The sequence below is a fragment of the Phyllostomus hastatus genome, unplaced genomic scaffold (genome assembly GCF_019186645.2).
Source record: "Phyllostomus hastatus isolate PE091 unplaced genomic scaffold, TTU_PhHast_1.1 phas_scaffold_501, whole genome shotgun sequence".
NCBI lineage: Eukaryota > Metazoa > Chordata > Mammalia > Chiroptera > Phyllostomidae > Phyllostomus > Phyllostomus hastatus.
In genome coordinates this window covers 15809088-15820587 of record NW_025334033.1, presented here as the reverse complement: position 1 = coordinate 15820587, position 11500 = coordinate 15809088, and the positions used below count along the sequence as shown (strand labels likewise).

General features: G+C 39.3%; 1 protein-coding gene across 2 annotated transcripts in view; it reads left to right on the top strand.

The window, feature by feature from the left end:
* Nucleotides 1-342: 342 nt before the first annotated feature.
* COPS2 (COP9 signalosome subunit 2) overlaps nucleotides 343-11500 on the top strand; it is a 33814-nt gene continuing 22656 nt past the window's right edge. For both annotated transcript variants that reach the window (XM_045823374.1, XM_045823373.1), the window contains exon 1: nucleotides 343-462. In XM_045823374.1, the coding sequence (XP_045679330.1) occupies nucleotides 409-462 (54 nt within the window). In that variant the 5' untranslated portion in view covers nucleotides 343-408. The remainder of the gene's footprint in view (nucleotides 463-11500) is intronic.

Below are 11500 nucleotides of genomic sequence, written 5' to 3'. Positions count from 1 at the left end.
GGCTTCTGGTTCTAGTCTGACTCTAATTTTCACCAGAATGAGATGGTTCCAGAGTCCCAGGCAAGGGAGGAGACTGTTCCCTTGCCTAGGAGGCTGGAAACTGCTTGATGTGAGCACAAGGTTTCCAAGGCCCTTTAGCTGAGTTCCCCAGCACTTGACAATTCCCCGGTTGCTAGGTTTAGTTGCTAAGGCACCAACCGTCTCGCAGGAAGAAAGAGCAGTGCACTCCCTTTTGGAGTCGTAGTGAATCCTCCCCGTGCCGAGCGTATTTGTTCCGGGTGGAAACATTTAGCTCCTCTAAGAGAGACGGGAAGGGAAGGAGAAGCTGGGAGTGACGCCTCAGCCGCGGAGGATTGTGGGAGGAGGTTGTCTCCAATTTCTCCTCCCCCTCCCCCTTTCCCGGCCAAGATGTCTGACATGGAAGATGATTTCATGTGCGATGATGAAGAGGACTACGACCTGGTGAGGCGCAGGGGACGAACCTGGAGGGCTGGAAGTGGTGTCTGGCTTTAGGGGCCAGGGCAGGGGCGGCCGCGGCCTCCCTCCGTAGAACATGTGCTCCTTCCAACTTCTCCCGGTGCAGTGACAGGACGGGTTTACCTCCTCCCCATTCCCGCACCGGCTGGCGCCCTGCTTCTCCAGCATGGGGGAGGGGAGGGTAAACGAGGCAGCAAAGGGGGTCCCGAGCCTTACGCTCCAAGTCGGAGCGCCTCCTCCATTTATTTAGGCAACCCTGGCGTCCGGCGTCCGGTTCTCGGTGCCGCTACCACCTCCCTATCGCGCGAGCCGCTTCTGGGGCTGTGTAGTGGTCTAGGCCCCGGCTCTGCCCTTTCGGCCCCAGCATTGCGGGGGGGCCCCCTTATTCATACTTGTACTGAGCTGGTGCGAAATGCTGGGAGAAGGGTCTGAAAACTGGGGGCGAAGAGGGGGCGGGAAGCCTTTCTGCTCCCAGGCCGGGCCATGAAACGGGTCTCCTGGAAACATAGCTTAATTAATCTTGCCCAGGGTTCGTTTTGGTTTAAGGTGAAGGTGTTGTGGAGAATTCAGAGCAAAGATAGATGGGAAAAGTAGGTGAACTACTTGTGTGTAAAGAGAAAAGCTGGGAAGGAGGTTCTGCTTTTTGTTTGTTTTGGTGAGCAGAGACAGGTAACAAGGGTGTTGACCCAGTGGTATTTTTTCTTGGCTTAGAAATGACCCACTATTTAAAGTTGAAAATATCAACGATGAAAAAATAAATGAATTTATGCAGCTGAATGATAATTTCAAAACATTTACGTTTTAATTCATGAACAGATTTACAGGTTTTTAAAAAATTCACTGACATTTCAGGTTGCTGCTCAAAAATATGATCTGTGTGGGAAGTAAAAAAGTATCTAGACCAAGAATCAACATCAACTTCGCTTTTTAAAAAATGGAGTTGCGTTTTTCTGCATGGTTCATGTACACTGTAGTGATGCTGCATTATCATAAAGTTATGAATGCTTGGGAATTCTTATATTTTAAGTGCCAGAGGCTCTCAAATATTAATAATCGTTTTTGAATTAGTGTAAAACTACTTTGTAAAGTCACTTCCAATGAAGCTTTCCATTTTAAAAGAAGGCATATTTGCAAAAGGGCAAGGAAGATGATTGCTATTATGTGAAAGTCATGGTAGAGGTTTTGAGCATCCTTAAAGTCAGATGTAAAACTTTGCTAATAATTATGATTTCTGCCTTATGTTTTATGTTTGTGCAAACTAAATCAGTTGTAGGCAGTGCCTTCACTTTATTAAGAATAAGTTACTTGTGACATCTTAGGCGTTTTTATTTATTACATGCTTGTATTACAGATATTTTTGTAACAATGCAAGTGTTTCTTTTAAATATGTTTGTATTTTTAGTTTGTGTTTTTAAGTCTTTCTGCTCCTGTTTTTCCTAAGCAATAGCTTTCAATACATACATGACTCATTAGCACTATGATTAACTTGAAGGTCATCATTATATTAATTTGTGCAAGAATTTTAATTGAATATTCATTCAGTTGTTTAATTTGACTTTCCGCCACCTTTTAGGGCCTGTTATACCTCATGTACAATATAAAGTTGAATATATAGGTGGTTCGTCTTGTTTGAAAAGTTCTTAACCAAAAAAAGATCTTACACTACTACATAATTAAATGAAATTTTTTCCCTCAGCATTCTGTTAAATAATTGTCCGTCTCCCCATATCTCTTGCATGGATACCATTCTGGATTCCCAGATAGATGTCAAGTGGTGAAAGCTTTTATGCTTTGTTTACTATTAGTTAAACTCTTTTTGTGTGGCACAATATTTATTTAATATTTTATTTTTTACTGCCTTAGTTAATTTCCTTAAACTACTATGTTTTAAAAAAAAAAGATTAAGGGTTTGGTCGCTATTTCATGCTTACATGTTACTAAAAGTTTTAGGTTTGTTTGTTTTTAATAGTTATTTGCCTGGGTTGTTTTGTTTGTTAGTTTAAGATTTAGCATCTACAGAATTGACTCGCTGTTCTAGGGAAACTTATTTTTTATTTAAAAATGTGTTGTGTGTTGGAAATTTTCCCATCACCTCATTTTAGTCAAAATGTTAAAACTAAAAGCATGAGAATTTCTGACCACATATATGTATTCAGCCTTTTGTAGGTTGTCTCCTGATAAATGTTAACACGATGGGGTACTTTTTGGTTTTGCCCAAGGTAGTAGAAATGAGTAGGTAGACTACCATTGGAAAAAGTGAAAATCTGTTTCTAAAACTATAGTTTTTTGTGTGTGTTTTTTAAGATTTTATTTATTTATTTTATAGAGGAGGAAGGGAGGGAGGGAGAGAGTGAGAGAGGAACATCAGTGTGCGGTTGCTGGGGGTTATGGCCTGCAACCCAGGCATGTACCCTGGCTGGGAATCGAACCTGCGACACTTTGGTTCACAGCCTGCGCTCAATCCACTGAGCTACGCCAGCCAGGGCTTAAAATTATAGTTTTAATCCAAGAAAGTAAATAACAATTTGTTCCCAAGATCTCAAAGCAAACAAACTTGGTTTAAAAAGAAACAAACATAAAATAAATCCAGTTTGGGTTTTTTACTTTATTTATTTTTAGAGAGAGGGAAATGGAGGGAGATAGGTGAGAAACATCAACTGGTTACTTCTCATACCAAATCCAAAACCCATTTCCCCTGCACAGGAACTGAACTGGCGGCAACCTTTCGATTTGCGGGACAGTGCTCAACCAACTGAGCAACATTCGTGAAGATGAAATTAGTACTCTTGACCTCTTCTAATACCTTAAGATTTTTATTTTAGGCAGAAGCAGGCATTTTCTAAGCAGAGGAATTTATGTGGCAGGGAATGCAGAGATAGGAGATGGTACAGGTAAATGTCTTTTAATCCAGTGCTAATTTTACAGATTTATAGATTATTTCCTGGTATACTAATACTAAATAACAACTATAGTGCCATTCATTAAGTTGATAATGTTTTTGATAAGTTCATTATATGATAATTCCACAGTCCAGACATTCTAGCATGAAATTGCTTAGTATTTCTAATCATTTAAAAAGGGTTTAAAACAGATTGACTTCATACCAAAAGTTATTCTTCAGTAGGTCCTGTGATATGTACAGCATTGTACATTTGCATTTAAATGTATTACAAGGAAAAAATTTTGTTAAAAAGGTAGAAAAATTCCACTTGGTTAAATATATTTCCAGCTGTGAGCCTCATATGCCCTAGTCAAGCTCATAGTTATGATTAGTGAATGAATGTTTACTAGCATTGTTTCTTCTTTTAATATATAGCTGTTTTAATGCCCTAAAAATTTACTTCTTTTTTTTTGTCTACTTTTTTGGGAGGGTAGAGATGAGTCTTAACTATAGGATACCTACCTTACAGAATCTCTTGTTTGTCACCATTTTAATAAGATCTGCAGACAAATGATGGCTTGCACTTTAGTTGCTCATATTATAAAGAACCTTAGAACATGATTTAGCAAATTAAAATGAACACTACTCTCTTTTAAAAAGATTTCGAATCAGTGTGTACAGAATATATAATCTCATTTGAAAAAGAACTGTTAGATTAATGTAGGGCAAGAACAGGAGAATAGCTTTTTAGGGATTCCTGTGTTTAGTATAAAGAGTCTCACTTTGTCATTCATTGGGCGTATAAGAGGAACAAGGAGGTTGTAGGCTATTTTTCTGAGATTGTTGTCCCAGTAACTGACTGCTTGAAAAAATAAATGTTGGGGATCCCTAAGACTAGATTTTCAAACAGTATACCTTTTATAAGTCTGAGAGGCATTGTTTTCTATGCTGTACACACATTTGGTATTCTGCATATAGTCTTCATAAAGATGAAATTTGTACAGTTGAGGCTTCTAAAACTGTTTAATTGTAAGTTATTAGAAAATGGCCCAAATTATCAATAATAGGAAAATACTAATAATATTAATACAAATAAGGTAATGATAGATAAATTATGGTATATTCATGTGATGGAGTAGCTATATCAGCATTTCAAACCATGCTTCTAAAGAATATTCAATGATATGAAAAACTTATGAGCCCTGGGTGGCTCAGCGGATTGAGCACCAGCCTGCAAACTGAAGGGTTGCGGGTTCAATTCCCAGACAGGACACATGCCTGGATTGTGGGCTGAGTCCCCGGTAGGGGGCACATGAGAAGCAACCACACATTGATGTTTCTGTCCCTCTCCTTCTCCCTCCCTTCCCCCCTCTCTAAAAAGAAATAAACAAAATCATTTTTTAAAAAAGGAAAGAAAAATGTTTTGTAAATTGTATTGGTCAGGGCTCTTGAATAAGGGACAGGAATGCATGTCAAATTAGTTTAAACTAAAAAGACTGTGTATTTGGCTCATATCACCAGGAAGTATAAGTATGGCTGAATTCATTGGCTAAGATGATGGTGCTACATTTTTTACTATGTCTGTCTCTCTTCCTGGACTGCTTTCTTCAATATGTTCTCTTAACTGCCTTTACATTATCTAAGATATAATGCAGCATCTTCCTAGTATCATAACCCCAAAGGAGAGAGGGTCTTCTCTGCTAGCTCCAACAGGGAAATCTCAGGAAAGGACAACTTAAGTATCTGTGTCCTTCTGTGAACCACTTTCACTGTAGACAGGGAGATGGGGTTGCTTGCCTCTTCTGTAGGAGGAGTGCTGTAATTGAAAACCCTCACCTGGTAGAGGAAAGGTTTGTCCCTAATGCTGCATACACAGTGAGTACATCTCCACTATAAATATGTAATTTATATTACAGTGTTATTGGGTGGGAATAAATTTTATTTTGTTGAGTGCAGAAAAATAGAGAAAAATGTCTGGAAAATCTGAAAAGTGTCAGGAAATTAAAATTTGTTTCTTGCAAACCTTTCACAGTGAATCTATATTACCTTTATTGCTGGAGGAAAGAGAGTAGGTTACAGGGTACAAATGAACAAAAATTTTACTTCAATCTTGGGAGGCCAGGCAGTGATTTTTGTCATTGCTCAAAATTTTTTAGAGTTTCTCTTAGAAATTGTCTTCTAAATCTGAGGAATCTAGCTTTTCAAAATAGATATTTCATGCACATGGCTCAAGAATATAAAATACAAAAATAAACTTTCCATTTTTGTTCCTCATTTGCCCAATCCCATTCCTCTCCATACATTTTTATCTCTCTCCCTTTTTCTTTCTAAGAACGTATTTGTTTATTTTTAGAGAGGGGGGAAGGAAGACAGAGAGGGAGAGAAAGATCGATGTACCAGAGAAACATCAGTCGGTTGCCTCTCGCATGCACCCCAACCAGGGACCTGACCTGCAACCCAGGCATGTGCCTTGACTAGGAATTGAACCAGTGACCTTTTGGTTCTCAGGCCTGTGCTCAATCCACTGAGCCACACCAGCCAGGGCTTTTTTCCTCCCTCCAAAGATTTTATTTACCCCCCTCCCTTTTTTTAAACCGGGATGTAGTATATCATTTGCATTGTTTTACATGTCACTTTTTAATTTATCTTAGAAATTATTCCATGTAAGTATCTAAAGAACTTGCTCATTTTTTTTTCAGCTGCATTGATTGAATGGATGTGCCATACTTTAACCTATTAGTTTCCTTTTGATAAGAATTTGCCTGGTTTGCTGTTACAAACAATATGCAGCCTTTTCCCCCCTTTCTTTCTTATAATTTTAGAGAGGGAGAGAAAAAGAAACATCAGTTTGTTATTCCACTCATTTATGCATTCATTGGTTGCTTCTTTATATGCGCCCTCACCAGTGATCAAACCCACAACTTTGGTGTATCAGAATGACACTCTATCCAACTGAAATAACTGACCAGTGGCGTGGCGTGGCGTCTCTCCTCTTCCCTCTTCTCTTCTTCTCTTCTCTCCTTCCTTCCTTCCTTCCTTCCTTCCTTCCTTCCTTCCTTCCTTCCTGTTTAAACTTCAGCTGTAGCCAGGTCTTGTCCTTTTCGTAGGTGTGAAAGATTATATTCGGAGTCATTTTTGATAAGTTGGGCCATCGAACTGAATGATTCTGTTTTAGGTTAAAAACATCTAATTAAGTTTGTTTTCTTGAGAGTTTCAGAAGTGTTATTTAATCATCATGTCAGTATAATTGGTATAATTTCACTACCTCTTAAAGTTACTACTTCAAAGGAAAGTATTAGTTGGACATAGAACTTTGGGTGCATTTTTGCAACACTTCATAAGTGTACCCTGTATAACGAATTAGAGAGATTCAAACAAGGATAACTAAAAAGATAAGTAGTGGGGGAAGACAGCTTTTATATGCTAAGAATAAGATAAATTTAAGGCTTTTCACTTCTAACATAGATCTGTAAACTGTGAGTACCCAACAAAGTAAATTTACAATTGTAAATTATATCTCAAAATGAACATACAGAACTCAGCAGGAATTAGGAACTTCCTATAGGGCTCCACCCCCACATTTGACAGGAGAGGAACTAAATCATGAAGTAACTTACCTATGTTTACACAACAGATTAGTGGGAGAGTCAAAACTAGAGGCCAGGTCTAATGACTCTTATGATGTCTGTCTTTGGAACATTTAATTTGAAGACTGAAAGTTTAAGATGAAAGAATGTTCTAATTTATATCACTGATAACAAATTAAGACCCATTAACTTGAGTGAAATTTTTCAAAGTTTGAATAAGTTTATGAATGCCTGAATCACAAAGATAATGGAACATTGCCCTTTACCTGTGTGCCTAGCATCCAGTATAGCTTCTAGCCATGGTCAAGGCTTGGGAGGCATTGTTAATAGTGAATCTTGTTTCCCTAGAGCACATTGCTTTTTTAAAATATATCTTATTGATTATGAGTATATTTTATTGATTATTGAAAAGTTGTCCCAGTTTTCACCCTTTGCCCCTCTCCACCCAGTACACCCATTCCCTCCAGCAATTTGTGCACCCATAGTTCATGTCCATGGGCCGTGCATATAAGTTCTTTGGTTTCTCCATTTCCTATACTATTCTTAACATCCCCCCATCTATTTTGTACCTACCAATTATGCTTTAAAAATTTTTTTTAAGATTTTATTTTTAGAGAGAGGGGAAGGGAGGAAGGAAGAGGGAAAGAAACATCAATGTGTGGTCGGCTCTCACACATTCCCCAGTGGGGACTGGGTCCACAACCCAGAAACAACTCTGACTGGGAATCAAACCAGGGACCCTTTGGTTCGCAGGCCAGCAGTCAATCCAGTGAGCCACACCAGCCAGGGCTATACCTACCAATTATGCTTCTTAATCCCTACACATTCTCCCCCTTTCCCCAGCCAACTGATAACCCTCCAAGTGATCCCCATACCTGTGATTCTTTTCTGTTCTGGTTGTTAGCTTTGTTTTTTTTTGGTTTTTGGGTTTTGGTGGTTCTTTAGATTCAGTTGTAGATCGTTGTAAATTTGTGGCTTTTTAGTGTTCATAGTTTTGATCTCCTTTTTATTAAATAAGTCCCTTTAATAATGGCTTGGTGATGATGAATTCCTTTAGTTTTACCTTATCTGAGAAGCACTTTATCTGCCCTTCTGTTCTAAATGCTAGCTTTGCTGGATAGAGTAATCTTGGTCACAAGTCCTTGCTTTTCATGACTTTGAATATTTCTTGCCAATCCCTTCTTGCCTGCAAGGTTTCTTTTGAGAAATCAGCTGACATGTTTGGAGATGTCCCAGGGCACCTTATATTGTCCTCGTTTTGTTGTTGTTGTTGTTGTTGTTGTTTAATTCTTTTTTCCTTCTTGCTATTCTGGTTGAATGCTTATTTCTTCCTTATGTTCCAAATCATTAATTTGAACCCCGGCTTCATCCCCTCCACTGTTGGTTCCCTGTAGATTTTTCTTTATTAGTATAACTTCATTTCTTCCTGGGTCTTTTTTATTTTGTTGCCATACTCAGTGAGTTCTTTGAGCATCCTGATCACCAGTGTTTTGAACTCTGCATCTGATAGGTTGTCTATGTTTCATTTAGTTCTTTTTCTGGAGTTTTGTTCTTTCATTTGGGCCATATTTGTCTCCTCAATTTGGTAGCCTCCCTGTGTATTTGTTTCTGTGTATCAGGTAGAGCTGCTTTGACTCCCTGTCTTAGTAGCGTGGCCTGTTGTAGAAAAGGCACCTGTAAATTGTGTGGGGTAGAGCCACAAGGGCAGGGCAACCTGCTTTGTGGCTCTGTAGGGGTGGTGGGGGGCTCAGAGAGGGGAGAGTGCTTCTGTCTGGCTTCTGGAGGTTTGCCTGGCACTTTGCCCTGTGTGACTGGTGCCCTTCCAGCTGTTGCCCGCGTGCTGAATCCCAGTGGGGGTGGATCTGCCTACATTTTAAGTGCATGCAGGCCCTTAAAGCGGAGTCTCCTGAAAATTTGACAGTTTCTTCCATTGCCCTAACCTCTACTGGTTTTTACAATCAGAAGTTATGGGACTTTATCTTCCTGGCACTGGGACCCTGGGCTGTGTGTTCTGGCCTGGGGCTGGGATCACTTGTTCCCAAGGTATCCCTCCCGATTTTTATCCACCATACACGAATGTGGGACCATCCCATAGGCTGCTGCCTTTCCACGCCATACAGCATCCCTGTGCTTCTCTGCCTGTGTCCACCCCACCTGCCCGTGTGGATGAATGTGGCTTCTTTAAATCCTTGGTAGTTGGGCTACCATACAGCTCGATTTTCTGATGGTTCTGGGTGTTGTTTTGAGGCCTAATTGTAATTCTTTCTGTGGTTGCACAAGGAAGCAAAAGCATGTTTATACCTCTTTCTTGACCAGAAGTTTCCCTGGAGCACATTACTTAAGACCTCTATTGGCAGCAGACACAGGAATAAGTAGATGAACTCTAGATCCAACTCTGTTCAGTAGTAACTAGATACCTTCTGACATAGAGTCAGAATTGCCTGCTGGCTACTGTGTGTCATGTTATTTTGGAACATTCAGCTGTTTTCATTTCAATTAAGCAAACACTTATGAGCACTTTGTAGTATATCAGGCTCTGGGGATACCAGGTGAGGAAGAAAAAGTTCCCTGCTTTTGAGAAGTTCATGGCAGGGCAGCTGAGAGGAGAGAACATAAACACAAGGTCTGTATTAGAGAGATGCATGTCATGTAAAAGCTTGGCTAAAATTTATTTTGCTAAGAAGAGTTGGAGAAAGAATCACAAAGTAAGCCTTGATGAATATGTTGCTGAGGAATGTTAGGACAGAGGAGCATCATGGGAGAAACGTGGGAAGTTTCTTAGGAGAGAAGGCAGTTAGAATTTGTAGGAGAGAGAACAGTTTATGCCAAAACAGAGACTTTAAATTGTGTGACATTTTCGAGAAAGGAAGAATAGATTTGAGTGGTGTGGATGGTTCACAGATTGCTTTGGGGAGCCCTCCGGACATGAGTTATTATATAAGTAGGTTGGAACTATTAGTAGGTTTTTTTAAATACCTTTAACAATGTTCAAGTACTTGTTTCTTTTTCAAATAATTGCTTAAATTCTTCATTGTATTTTAAATTACTCTTAATATATTTATTAAAGTTTCAGTTTCTCTTTTAAAAAATACCTTAGTTGACCTTTTACGAATTAGCCCTGGCCAGGTGGCTTAGCTGGTTGGAGCGTCATCCTGTACACCAAAAGGTTGTGGGTTCAATCCCTGTCGGTGTGTGTACAGGAAGCAACCAATCAACGTTTTTCTCTCACATCAATGTCTCTCTCTCTTTGTCTATCTAATATCAATAAACATATCCTCAGATAAGAATTACTTTTAAAAGTTTGGTTTTTTTAGATTTTATTTATCTTTAGAGAGAGGGGAAGGGAGGAAGAAAAAAGGAGAGAAACATCAGTGTGCAAAAGAAACATCAATTGGCAGCTGCCTCTCACACACCCCCAACTGGGGACCTAGTCTGCAACCCAGGCATGTTCCCTGATTAGGATCCAGCCAGCAACCCTTTGGTTTGCAGGTCTAGCTCAATCCACTAAGCCACACCAACCAGGGCTGAAAAAAAGTGTTAACATTTACAAATTAGGTGTGTCTCCCATTCATCTCACATATGGGAATTCTTTTTAGCAATATTTATTTAATACTTATATTCCCTATTCTGACTAATGGCACTGTAGTCATTAGAGATAGATGTATTTTCCTTTATCTTGTTCCCATGTGCTAGGTGCTTCCTATTTTACACTTTCAACATCACTTTACATCTTCTATGTTAATTCTATCCCCTTCCTTTTCTCCATATTCTACCACTTGAAATCAGGCCTCCATTATCTCTTGGCCAGACTATCGTAAGAGTATCCAGTGGGCTGCTTCATTGCTACCAGAGTTCTCTTCCTAAAACACAAATATGATTATTTCTCTGTAAAACCTTTTAATCACTCCATTTGATCTAAACTCCTTGCTAGACTTCTATACTCCTGTTGCTCTGTCCTTACTAGTTTATCTCACATCATCTCATTCCACTCAGCTTGTGTTTCGGCCCAATTCATGGTTCTTCCAAATACGCAATACTATTTAAAGCTTCCATGCATTTGCACACATTGATTGCTATGTTTCAAATGCCCTCCCTCATTCCTAGCAACTCCTATTCATACCTTTTTTTTTAATCCTCACCCAAGGATATGCGTATTGATTTTTAGAGAAAGGGTAAGGGAGGAGGAGGGGGAGAAAGAGACAGACAGACATCCATGTGAGAGAGTTGCACGTGCTCCAAACTGAGACCAGAATCAAACCCTGACCAGAATCAAACCCTCGACCTTTCAGTAATGTTCCATCCAACAGAGCCACACTGGCCAGGGCTCCTATTCACATTTTTAGAGCTGCTTCAGGTAAAACTTTTCCTTCCTCTATCTTACTTACTCAAGAGTAGTTGGTTACTTTTTTTTTTTTTTTTGAGTTGCCACTGTACCTAATATGTGTCTCTATTATTTTTATTGTGTTATATTGCTGTTTCATTTGCATATCTGTCTCAGTCCATGAGTAGCTTTAAGGGAAATAATTTGCATTTTTAAGCAGTACTTAATTGTTAG